At 34.8% G+C, this 13374-nt stretch overlaps 1 protein-coding gene and 1 long non-coding RNA gene across 12 annotated transcripts; one reads left to right on the top strand and one right to left on the bottom strand.

Annotated features, from left to right (window-relative positions):
* Positions 1–208: 208 nt before the first annotated feature.
* LOC110919338 (ABC transporter C family member 13-like) lies at positions 209–5582 on the bottom strand. Of its 11 annotated transcripts, none has more exons than XR_004881785.1 (9): positions 5328–5582; positions 5197–5252; positions 1965–4155; positions 1628–1777; positions 1485–1554; positions 1294–1345; positions 1028–1088; positions 656–788; positions 209–438 (listed from the first exon to the last, which is right to left on the bottom strand). XR_004881785.1 is itself a non-coding variant. In XM_022163624.2 (7 exons), the coding sequence occupies exons 2-6, from the start codon at positions 2016–2018 to the stop codon at positions 764–766; spliced, it is 360 nt and encodes a 119-aa protein (XP_022019316.1). In that variant the 5' UTR covers positions 2019–4155; positions 5197–5580; the 3' UTR covers positions 209–483; positions 656–763. The 11 variants fall into 11 exon arrangements, 3 of the variants coding, with proteins under 3 accessions (XP_022019316.1, XP_022019307.1, XP_022019314.1); XR_004881784.1 differs by having other exon boundaries at positions 209–483; positions 1965–2096; positions 2682–4155; positions 5197–5581; XR_004881782.1 differs by having other exon boundaries at positions 1965–2096; positions 2682–4155; positions 5197–5581.
* A 552-nt stretch (positions 5583–6134) lies between these two features.
* LOC110919380 lies at positions 6135–9002 on the top strand. The gene is made up of 3 exons (XR_002581578.2): positions 6135–6354; positions 6988–7065; positions 7141–9002. It is a non-coding gene; the product is annotated as an uncharacterized LOC110919380 (long non-coding RNA).
* Positions 9003–13374: the final 4372 nt, after the last annotated feature.

Below are 13374 nucleotides of genomic sequence, written 5' to 3'. Positions count from 1 at the left end.
TTTTGTCACACAAACAAAAAGACAAGGTGACTATACTATGGCTAATGGTTATTTATGGTCACACGAAATTATGTAATTTTAAATGTGGCTATTATCTATCATTTGGCCACACATATTAGTTAAGATTCTACGTGGCCATTTTCATATAATTAGCAAATCTATTTTTAAATGTTTGTAAAATTAAAACAATAGTAAACATACACAAAGCTAAAAACAAAACTAATGATATTAACAATATAATAAACCAAAATCCATACATAAATTTTCAATTCCAATACTACGTACATAAACTTCTAATCAAATATTATCTACAAATGATACAACAACTGCAAGATAATCTGCATCACTCCTAGCAGCACTTGTGTCTCAACCTGCATTAGCAGCACTTGCAACAACAGCAGCAGCATCTCCTAGTGCGATACATTGCTATCCACTACGCTACATGTGTACATGAATAGGAATTAAACATCTTTATTGGTTTCTCTGTACAGAAATTTCAAAGTTTTAATATATCATGAGAACCAAGTTACAATGTTACCAAAACAAACATCAATTCAGACTTCTAATACATGAGGCTAACAAGTAGTAATGTACATTGCAACTAAAGTAATTTCTGAATGAACTAACCATGCAATTAAATTATCATGTACATTACCCGTATAAATTGAAGCCTCACGAGCAGCGACAGGCATATTAGATGTATTAGCAACAAGTGTGGTATGTTTCATGATAGATTCTTCAAGGCCATCAGGCAAAGTCATGGTCACTTGAGGAAATTCCATGAGAACCTACAAAATAATTATAAAAGAATGAAGACAAAAGTGCATCTATAAATGAAGCAAAAAATACAATAACATATTCGATAAACAATGGAATAGAACATGAGTTTCCATTAATGAGTATCTGAACTGATTTTGTTAAGTTAAAAGCACTATATGCACACCTGTTTGAAATGAGACACACTGTGCTTCAAGAATAAAAGGAAACATTTAGTGATGTAATACCATAATGAAAGCATAAGACTTACTTCAATATGGAAGTCAAGCTAAGAGAAATGGCGAGGAGATAGCCATTAAAATTCCCAGTTCCTGTTTATAATTAAAAAAGGTTATTTAGAAGAAAAATGAAGGTGCAACTTCCATTTTTGAAATTGTTTGAGAGGCATAGAATTCTTAAACTTAACATTACTCGCATATCTAATTTGAATATGTTAGATAACAGAAGCGAGATTATAATCATCAGTGGACAATGCAAAGATGGAATATCATGAATTTATGCATGATGTGTTCGAACCTGTGGGCCCAGCTCCTACTATAACATATAATGTATTTGCACAAGAGCAGGCCTGCATGTTTGCACAGATAAATGATGCAAAAATATAAAAAACTAAAACATTACAATATCAATGTCATAAGTCTTACTAAAAGATAAACTATACATTATCATTCTACAAAAGAAGAAGATAAACAAAGATACAAATCAACCTTCTTGAAGATACTTAATCAGCATATTAAGAAGCAAAGGTCCAGCAAAACCAAGACAATCATTTAGTACCTAAATTTTATGGAGTATGAGATATAGAAAAAATAAAACTTGAATGTAGTTAGAAGAAACTTTCCAATAGTACCTTTAATAGGCCTAAACACATATACGGCCATCCATATGCATAACAAATTGTCCAAAACAAAGAAAGATGAGAGCCGTTACGCCTTGTTTGATCTTCCCAACAGTTAAGTAAAGAATCATGGCAGAACAAAGGATCTATGTCGTTTGGTAACTGGAGCAAATCATCAAAATCGAGCCGTTACGCCACATAAAGAACCGGAAAGTGAAAAATACTTCATGTTAATAATACAAAACTATAAAGTGTTTCTCTGTTTTTTTTTTCTTTTTTTTTTTTTTTTTTGTAAATAAGCTAAAACGATGTAGAATGTAGCTGCATATATGAAGACAAAAGTAAATACCTCCATAGAAGAAAAGGATGCTTGCAAAATTGGGATCCCTAAGAACAGTTTCATGATCCACCAATAACACAATACCCAATTCGATAAGACAAATAACCAGCAATCAAACCATGAGACAAGAAGTATGGGTCGCTTGCAATATGCACCAAAAAAAGTTAAAATCAGAAAATATCACTAAAAGGGAAAATATACTTCAAACAATGCTCGATTATCAAGTGATTTTGTTTAGAGTTAATTACAAAGATGGACCTGCAGTCTATAGCTAGTTTCGCCTTTGGGTACTAACTTTTTTTAACAGGTTCGGGTTTCATGGTTTCAATTTTGTAACACCTTTGGTACTAACACCAAACTTAGTTAATTTTTATGTCAAATTTCAGTAAAATGACTAGAATACTCTTCCATTTTAAAAGGACCATTTATGTCATTACTCTATTTATAATTCGAAGGACGATTTTTGTCATTGCTCTATTTAAAAGGACTACAAAATATTCTCAACTTCCCCATGAAATTAAAAATATTTATATAACAGGGATTATTTATACCAGTTTTGTTAAAAACTATTCAATGCCATATATGGTTTCCAATATAAACGAAATGTTATTTTTTGAAAAATTTATTAATAGAACACTTTTTTTATTCTAAAATAGTTCAAAAACTATAAAAAATAATAAAATTCGTTTTTTTATTCGGTTTGGGTTCAGAAATGTTCATATTTACCTGTCTGCCACCGACTCCTGTTGCTTGGCTAGTTTTTCACTCAACACTCGTTCTTCACGGATTGTTTTCCTCTGCAACTAGTCTATTCGTTTGATCTGATTTGGCGTCAACTCTCCTAGATCTCCTCCAGTGGTCAATCCACGAATAAGATCTCCGATTTTGGCTTCAAACTGGATTCCTGATTTGGAGTAGAGTAAATGGATCGCTAACGTCAGTTGCCATCCACCGATCCATAAAAACGCGTCCTCCTTGCTCTGCCACGTTGGAGTAAACATGGAGATCGCATCTCGTGTCTCCCAATTGGATTTGAATTGGTAGTACTGCTCGTAGTGTCGCACAATTCTGTGGATTAACGGAACTAGAATAGCGTCGTCGTGTTGTTGATTGGTGTTGTGGTTTTCAGCGGCGGATACGAGCTCTTCACGGTACGAGTTTTGCTTGCAGAGCCAACACTTGAAGATTTTAAATGATCCTTTTAAATAGAGCAATGACACAAATGGTCCTTAGAATTAAAAATAGAGTAACGAGATAAATAAATGGTTATTTTAAAATGGAAGGGTATTCTAGTCATTTTACTGAAATTTGACAAAAAAAATTAACTAAGTTTAGACTTTTTGTGCGTTATAATTATATAGCTCAAATTTGTAAAAAAAAAATAAAATAAAATAAAAAATATAACCCTGCTGTGAAAGTAGATTCATGTAGACATGTTTACCCACCAATAAATTGATAAAAACGTTGAATAAATAACAAATATTCATCAATTGTGTATTTGAAATCTCGTCTTTTTAAATAAGATAAATATATAGTTAGTAATCATTTATATTTGTAAACAACTTACTAAAGATTAATAAATAAAAGAATGCTAAACTGGGAACACATATTGGACACTTAGGAATACTAAACTGTTGCTGCTTTAACTACATCTCAATGATCTTTAGGTGTACATACACATCTTATAACTTGGGTTCCTCTTGTAAACCTTCTCAATTCCTTCAACCACACTATATATCCTTCTGAATACCTCATATCCTCTGAATCTCTTCATTAAAAACCTTATTTCCAGCTTATAGCTTCCTTTTTGTCCTCAACATAATCTAGACTTTATGCATCGGCCATCTTGACCCAATACACCACTAAAGCTTTTGGAATAAAGATTCCCACCCGAAATGAAATTAACACGAAAAAGAACGCATATACGAAAAATGAACATCCGGGAACTAAGTTGCTAGTACCAACACACTATATACCGAATATTAACCGCAGCCCAGTTAAACATACCCCTCCCACCCTTTCGGAACCTGTATGGACACCAAAACTCACACAACAAAAGAATCACAACCCTTTGCCCCATCCCCTTCTAAAAGAATATAAAGCCGCGACCAACAGAACCTGAATAATCTTCTCTTTGGCTTCCTAGTAGTCTTGACCTCTATTATCCCCATAACAGCCCCAATCAGCAAGCACATCCAACCTGCAATAGAATACCACAAACCATACCCACTAGGTTTAAATGTAGAATACTTTAAATCATAAACTTGATCATTTAGGTGAGTTCTAACATTTGTATTTTATATAACTCACTAGCAATAAGTAACTAAATAATTTTTGTTATGACAATCTAAATATAACAATCAGCCTTAGAAAAACCATCTTTGGGTGGGTGATAGTTGCAGGGATATATTCACCAGCAAGAAAACCAAACACACAACTAATTTGGTTAGATGGTGGAATTTTAAGCACATGTTTTGGGATCGAGCTTGCTTGCTAACAAAGTGTTTGTTTACTTTAAAAGCACAAGTTGCTGGTTCCTTCTATGTGGCTCTGTTTGTGCAAGGTCAGCTTGTCTTATTGATACATCAAATATACTCCAAAACATTACATTATTTTTTGTAATTTTAGTCAAAAGTTGTGGTTATATATTGTATGATACATCAAATAAACAGCAAGCATGTATCTTGTTTACTGCAAAACTAACTCCAAATCATACAAAATGCAAAAAACAACAAATTACCTTATATTTGTGGCTGGATAGGAATGCACCAGCAACTATTAACAGCAAGGTAATGTATATATGTTCATTTAGGCTAACTAGCAAACAATTAGAATATAAAAAGAGAATGAAAACCCTTGTTTCAGAAGTCTTTGCTGAAAAACATCAAAAAATGTGAATCAAACAAAGAGCGTCTAAGGCGGCGTAAGTAGCTTGGTCTTGTGTAAGAGGAAGTAGAGACCAGTTGCTGCGTTGAAGTTCCCGAAAAAAGAAAGAAAATCACTCATATTTAACCTAATTAACCTCCAAACAACCAAAACCGGTGTAAATAACCACAACCAAGGGCTTACTAACCTCCAATTCAAACTCACAATCCATATATGACCAGCAAATATCACAAATATCAAGTCCAATTAACATCTTAGGGCTTTAATCATGACAAAACCACACATGTTTAACCTAATTTACATCAAACTGTAAACTAAAACTACAATACTCCTTCTAAGTAAAAAAAAAAAATACCATTTGACTTTAGATCTCTCAAAGTCTCCACTGAAGATGTTTTCGAATTAGCCTGCCTGCATCCGGAGGAGGAGGAAAGTGAAAATCAATCTGAGTAATCTCATTCTAGCTTGCTTCAAACTGAATCATACGCTTAATTTGCGCTGCGGAGGAGAGTAGATGAGAGGAGAGCGTTGATACGTGGTAACTAAAACTAGTTAGGGTTGTGTGGAAGTTGGAATTGGCGGTGGTCGTTGCAAACACACGCTGGAGATACGGCGGTGATCTCCTGAACTTGGTGGGGTTTAATTTAGGTTTTGTGTAGGTATGGAATTTTGGGGGGTTTGAGGAAGAAGGAAATGATTAGTCACAAGTAAATTTTCCTGTGTCCATTTACCAACTTTAGTCACACAAACATCTTTTATCATGAAATACCATGATAGTTGGTCATATTTAGTCACACGAATTTGTAAGTGACTATATGTGTTATGTTTTAGTCTCAACATTAAAAATCAGTTGTGGCAAATAGTTATAGACGGTCACACTTTTCTACTTTTGCTAGTGATTGTTACATTTTTTATTAAGCGTGTGACTAAAGGATTCGAAGAGACGTATTTTCGTCACATGAATCAAGAAATCAAACAAATAAAGTGGCAATAGGTTACATTTGGCTACACTTTTCTTGTTGTGTCTAGTAAACGTCACAGTTATTTTCTAAAAGTGTGGCTACAGGTTGTGATAAGTTATACAAAGGTTGCATTAATAATAAAATGTGTGGCTAAATGTTTTGAGCTGTTATACAATGGCCATGCTAATAATAGAATGTGTGGCTAAAAGTATATTAAAATATAATAAATGACCTTTAACCACACATTTAATCAAAATTATGACAAGCCGGTTTTGGAAAAAGTGTGGCTAAAGCCCAGTTTTGACGTAGTGAGGGAATCCATTGTAAATACACACAAATCTTCTTAGACGCGGGATTTGAAAGAAGATGGGTCGGATTAATGGATCCTTTTTTCTCATTCTTCTTTCACACTAATCCACAAACCCTAAAAAACATAGTTGCAGCCACCGCCAAGATCCTCCATCAGTTACACAAAATCTCACCTACCGACAATAATCTTCTTCGAATTCATCCTCATCGCTACATCTTCTTCTTCAATCCATGATTACAAGGTTCGTTCTTTGAAACTAGGGTCATGTTTTTCAGTTTTAAATTTCCTTTGATGTTAATTGCAATACAATCCATACAAGATTGTCGTTTTTCAGCCCAATTCCAAGCACAGCAAGGTATGTTGAGGTCTTTTGTTTATCTCACAGTTTGTTTGTTTGTTTGTTTGTTTGTTTGTTTGTTTTTTTTTGTTACTGATCGATTTCTAGGGTTTTTGGCATCAATCTATTTGGGGTAAACGGTTACAAAAATATTGATCAAAATTACACCGATCGATTTCTAGGGTTTTTGACATAAAACTATTTGGGGAAATGGCTGATCGATTTCTAGGGTTTTTGACATAAAACTATTTGGGGAAAATGCTTAAAAACGATGCAATACAACTTATCTAAAAGAGGTGAAACAAAAAATTGTCACTAAAGGGAGAAGCTCTCAAATATATTAGTTAATTATAATCTACAAAAAGAAAAAAAAAATAAATTCTCTCTTTAGCAGAAACTTTAGTTATACAATTGAGATTAAGCCTTTTAAACTGTAAGTTTGGTTTTATGAATTTGGTTGTTGGTTGTTGAAATTTGAGTTATATTGTTGTCTACAATCTTATCTTTAAAGGGTTTATTATTTTTCTTTTCCTTCAGATATCTCCTTTTTTGAGATATTGACTTCAACAACTACATCTTACAGGGTATTTATTCTTATTGTTACGAATCTATTATGTAAGTTACAAGAACCTAAAAGTTGTAAAGCCCTTCTATTTGTTGAGATGCCATAATCATGTATTAGTCTTTCAGGTTAATGCGCCTATTGAGGGGAGACTAGAAACTTTAGAAGTGATGGGTTCAAAAGAATCTCAGCTCATATAGAAGATATTACATCCGGTTAGGAAGCAAGTAAGTTATCAAATGTTTTAGTTTCTTTTCTCTTTCTTTCTTTCTTCATGTACTCGGCCAAATGGTCACTGGCTTAGCTAAGACAAACAATGAAAGTATTAAGAAAATGAAAGTATTAAGAAATTTTGAATTATTGACTTTATAAGTTCTTAAAACTTGGAAGACAAAATGTATGTTGTGCCTTTTTGGTAGATCAGAAAGCACTTCTATACGAGAAAACATGCTTTAGCGATTTAGAAAGATGATTATTTTTAAGCTGAGTAGCTTATTTTGTTTAAGAAATTTTGAATTATTGACTTTATAAGTTCTTAAAACTTGGAAGACAAAATGTATGTTGTGCCTTTTTGGTAGATCAGAAAGCACTTCTATACGAGAAAACATGCTTTAGCGATTTAGAAAGATGATTATTTTTAAGCTGAGTAGCTTATTTTGTTTAATGGTCTCATTATTCTTTTCTTGCATACTGATCCTCTCAAATGTTTAAGTAGGCTTTGAAAAATGAATGACGAAAATGTTACTATTTTGAATGAACATTTCGATGTGGTAAGCTTAAAAAAGTGTATGTTTGACTTTATTTAACATTATTAAAAATAAGTCTTGATCATAAAACAATCAGTTAAATACTTTCCATTAATTTTAAGGTCCATATTCATCTCGCTGTTATGTTATCACCAGGTTATGTTATTTTGTTTTTATTCATTTGTTTAGGTCAAAAGGATCCGTTTTAATAGTTTGGATTCTAATAGTATGATTGTTATTCTAATAGTGTGTGGTTGAAATTCTTGGCGTTATAAAAACTAAAAAGAAAGACGAGGTTGGATTCTAATAGTATGATTTTTATGCTATTACTCTTTGATGTGTGTAAAATGCAACATATAAATTACATCAAATAAGGCATAAAACTAACCCTTTTTAAGTACTAATGTTGGAAAAAGAGTGTTTTTGTCTTCCTTTTGTATTTTCAGGATTAAATGAGCTCAAATTAACAAAAGAAGCAAAAAGGCAGCTAAATCTAACTTAAATACAAGAAAAGGAACATAAGTGGATTGCCCGACCCCTCGACAGCATCCTCTCAAGCAAAACAGAGAAGGCAGAAGACTGAACACGCCCCGTGCTCAGCCAGCATGGGGCCGTGCCCAAGAAGCAGCAGATAAGACAAACCTATAGAAGCTTCTATTGCCCACCACGGGGCCGTGCCCAGTGAACACGGGGGTGTGGCGAAAGTACTACAGGCGCATTAATTGTAATTGTGAATTACAATTAATGAGGAGAGAGATTGTCAGACTGGCACGGGGCCGTGTCCAGCGGACACGGGGCCGTGCCCAGGCTTCTGTTCAGCCTATAAATAGGAGTGCTTGGTTTCATTGCAACTCATCCCTTGGCACACCACCTCTCTCACACTTCATCCACCACCCACCACCATCACAACACCATCATCCACCACCCACCACCATCACAACACCATCATCCACCACCATCATCCATTGTCCATCATAGAGTGTGTGAGTCGTCTCGGGATCCAAGATTGATCGTAAGAGTTCTTGACAATCAAGGCCATGTTTGCCTAAGTCTCTTACATCACTTGGTGAAGACAAGTGTTTAGTATAATACTTTTTATTTTTAATCTTTTGCACTTTTTATTTGGTTTTGTATTAATGACTTTAATAACTAGTTACTTATGTTGAAGGTGATTTTTCCTTATCGTTTGTCCGTGGTGTCTTGGCATTATTTTACTGGCTATATAAAATAAAAGATTTTCACCATTCATATCTCCACGGTCTATATGGAGGTATGTTGGCTACCTGGTCGGGGGTTAAGGGAATGGTTTGGTAAGAGTCTTGCCCTTGTTCAACGTTTAGAGGTCCTGCAAGGGACCTGGGTCAATTTTAGTAGGATCTCCTTCAATACCCATAGGTATTGGATGGCGAGGATCCAAACTCTTTGACCCCCTCATAAGTTAATTACTATTAATACTATAACCCGGCTATTTAGGACTGTATCCCTGCTGACTCAGACTACTTAGTCGAGGGTAACGTCACCTCCAAAAGAGGGGCCTACCATAATTTGCATTAATAACTTAATTCATTATCTTTCAATAATCCGACCCTTTAGGATTGTATCCTTGCTGACTCAAACTACTGGGTTGAGGGTAATGTCACCTTCAAAAGAGGGGCCTACTACAATAACTAAGATAATCTCTTAAACAAGTGCAAAAGTGCGAAAATAATCAAAGGTTATACTAATACACGAGTTGGATCCAAGTGATTCATCTTGTCTATCTGTTTTTATTTTTATTTTTATTTTTCAGCATTTAGTTAGTTTTATTTTCTTAGTTTAAAAATCTTTTCTAACATTTTGATTTGGTTAGACGTTGAGGATAAACCGGTACTAAAAGCTCTTGTGTCCTTGGACGACCTCGGTATCTTACCAACACTATACTACGTCCACAATGGGTGCACTTGCCCATATGTGTGTTTAGTGTTAGTAAATATCGTGTTTTATAAATTTAAAACTTGGCTAAAAAGTGTAAAAAGGGCTTAAAAATATATCTAAAACATATATACACTAACACGCATCACTCTTCAGTCATTCCATTTTCATCTTTTTTTAAATAGAAGCCTAATCCACAGCCACTCTCCTCAACCCTGACTAACGAAGAACAAAGATGTTTATTCAATCTGAGACAACAATGATAAGTTATTCATCATTCGATTTGCCAATGATCCTCCTACAATTCCATAAGATGATGACATCTAGACTGAGTAAATTTACCTTAGACCATCGGTGTGTATCAGTGACAGTCTCTGATGGCAATGAAGTTGCTGATGTGTAGGAAGGCCTTTAATCAATGATGGTGTTGCACGATTGACTGTGACGACACTGAACCCTAAATCACTTGCGATGGTGAGATTGGTTTGATGATGTTAATTTCTTCTTTTGTTTTGATCTTCTATGTTGTTTTCCCTTTCAGATGAATCTCCTGCCTTTGGAAACTGATGTCACGCATTAGGTGAGCAGTCCGTTATTACTAATTTTTTTTAAAGTTTATTCTATGTCCTTTCATTAGTTGTGATTTTTGTTTTTCGTTGATTTGTTGGCCTATTAGGCTTTTAGTTATCTTATCTCAGGTTCCCAGTCAAGGTTAGTATACATATTTTGTTTGTATACTGATCCTCTTAAATGTTTAAGTAAGCTTTGAACAATGAATGACGAAAAGGTTATTATTTTGAATGAACATTTGGATGTGGTAAGCTGAAAAAGTCTATGTTTGACTTTATATAACATTATTAAAAATAAGTCTTGATCATAAAACAATTAGTTAAATACTTTCCATTAATTTTAAGGTCCGTATTCATCTCGCTGTTATGTTATCACCAGGTTATGTTATTTTGTTTTTATTCATTTGTTTGGATCAAAAGAATCCGTTTTAATAGTTTGGATTCTAATAGTATGATTGTTATTCTAATAGTGTGTGGTTGAAATTCTTGGCGTTATAAAAACTAAAAAGAAAGATGAGGTTGGATTCTAATAGTATGATTTTTATGCTATTACTCTTCAGTCATTATAATTTCATCTTTTTTTTTAAATAGAAACCTAATCCACAACCACTCTCCTCAACTCTAACTAATGAAGAACAAAGATGTTTATTCAATCATCTGAGAAACAATGATAAGTTACTCATCATTCTTATGTTTTGATTTTCTATGTTGTTTTTGTCACACCCCCAAAATACCACCTAGGGAATGTCCCTGCTAGGCGTGTGACGTACAAACAACGAGCCACTAATTACATTGAACACATACAAATTTCTAAATAAAATCATCACTTATTAATAAAAGTTTCAACTATAAGTTTGAATAAAACCTAACATGTTCAGCGGAAGCAAATAGTAACCAGAGTTAAACCGTTTCGAAACCAATGTATAATATCCATAATTCAATCACATGAATCCATCCAGTACGACCCATGACCACTCCAGCTACTCCAGACAACAAGTTCCAATCCAAGACATCTAACGACCTGCGAGCATGCAACAAGTGTATCAGACAACGCTGGTGAGTTCATAGTTTTACGAAAACATTGGTTACCAAGTGATTAGTTAATCCATTGAAGTTAATTCCGAAATTAATGTTGATAATACCTCGAATACAAGACGACTTCTGATTATTTTGCCCTTTCTCCAATGCTCCTATCAAAGCATTGGTCATGACTAGGTCATTAGTTCAACACCCGTCCTCCTAGGTACGGGGTGAGGTTGCCAAACCTAAGTAGCGCTACTAACTAATACCATGTTACCTCCCTGGTAACCAAACAACACGGACGGACTTTAAAGGTGATAGGATGAGTATATTATCCAACATTCCCGTTTTTTACCCAAAAGACTTACCCCTCCCCGGGATACCCACTGACTGTCCCAACCACCGGGACGCATGCTCAAGAGAGATGAACTCACCTTGGATTTGCTGGGTAAGATTAATTACTCGTTTAATAGAAATGATCAATCAAATCCTATGACAGTTGCACATAACAGTCAGTTCGCATACAAGCTTAGTGCGTATTGTTTCACATGTATTCATCAGACAATGCACTAGCATTAAACAGGTTGTGCAAGTTGTGTCAGTTAATCAACAATGCCCATGTCTCACAAAAGCATTTATCAATTCATGTCACTTAAACTATTACATGCATTAAATCACGAGCATTACTCAACATATAGCAAATATTCACATAATAAATCATACATACACAAGTTCCTGGTCTGGGTACCCGTTACACAATACAACGGCCCATTGACATGTTCTCCATCCGAGTGTGTGTGCATGTGCGGCCCATGTCACCTAATCTAACGAGAAAGTATGCCGTCCAATAGCATGAAAACCCAATATCACTTAACAGTTCATTCAGTTCTCGTAATAGTGCACAGCGGCCCAAAACAGGTGTGTGTGACAGGCTACACCCTAGGCCCAAAACACCTCCCGGCCCATAACGCTTTACGTTACGGCATCATTTATTGGCCCAGCGGAACAGGCCCACTTATGACCGACCCATTGTAATTAATTTAGTATATATGTGTGTGCGACCCCAAAACAGCAAGCCCAATCCGTTTCATGTTTTCCTCAAAATGTGGGCTACTAGGTGGTGTCATCTCATAACATAACAGGCCCCGTACCATTAATCTTATGCATAAGGCTCCATAACTCATTTGATGTTTGCTTGGTCCATAAGTCTTATTACCATTTTAGTTATCAGTTATCATATGCCTTATGCATTCTGAAATAATCATGTGCATAGACTCGGAACTAAGAATCTTGTATAACTCAGATTTTTATAACTAATATTTAACCAAATAAACTCACGCCAACAATTTATTTCTTAGAACTTCTTCATCTTCATTACACGATCCTTAAATTATAACACAATAATTTATTAACCTTAATTGTTAGTTAGCACTATCAGTGATTAAATATAGATCTATTCACGTGGCACAAATATCCAAACCTACCATCGCAAGGTCAATTACTAATAGTTTCTATCATGTGCAATACCCTAATTATCTTCCAATAATTAACGGCAATTAGTACATATCAGCATATTCGAAACATCAAATTTAGTTGACAAGAACCCTATTTATACATCAGTTTATTAGCATCAAAAATTACTAAATTCCTATCATTATATTACTCGGATCAGTAGATCTCATTCATGCGACTTCAGATCATGAACACAATTCAAGAACAATTAACATACACCACAATAGATCACAACCACTTAAACCAAAGAGAATTAAATCAAGTCATGGTAACTGCACTAACCGAGATAGAATGCGTGAGTCAAAAGGAGTGGAGCTTCGAATGCCAAGTTTGTCGTCAATCATCAGAGGAGGAGAGGGGAAAGTAGGGTTATGTTGCAATACTCTACGTGCCCTCATGTATGCGCAGGATTTTTAAGAGTTGGACTTGGGCGACTTGGGCCTAAAGTGTTTGGGCCAAGAGTAACCAAGAGGGTATGAGGGAGTGTGTGACTGAAGCCCAAAATAATATGCGGCTGACTGAGTTTATAAACCATCACTAGCGTCTAACAACGTAACAATCATGCATGATCAAGTCGCGTTGGTCCATCTTACATCACACACGT

The sequence above is a fragment of the Helianthus annuus genome, chromosome 2 (assembly GCF_002127325.2).
Source record: "Helianthus annuus cultivar XRQ/B chromosome 2, HanXRQr2.0-SUNRISE, whole genome shotgun sequence".
Lineage (NCBI taxonomy): Eukaryota > Viridiplantae > Streptophyta > Magnoliopsida > Asterales > Asteraceae > Helianthus > Helianthus annuus.
Note: the sequence above shows the minus strand (reverse complement) of the source record. Positions and strands in the feature narration are given on the sequence as shown.

Excerpts from the sequence above, each read along its gene's own strand:
- LOC110919338 (XM_022163624.2), bottom strand. The coding sequence starts at position 2,018 with ATGAAACTGTTCTTAGGGATCCCAATTTTGCAAGCATCCTTTTCTTCT. Across the intron at positions 1,089-1,484 it reads GATTAAGTATCTTCAAGAAG|GAACTGGGAATTTTAATGGC; the intron begins GTTGATTTGTAT and ends AATTATAAACAG. Across the intron at positions 789-1,027 it reads AGCTTGACTTCCATATTGAA|GTTCTCATGGAATTTCCTCA; the intron begins GTAAGTCTTATG and ends ATTATTTTGTAG.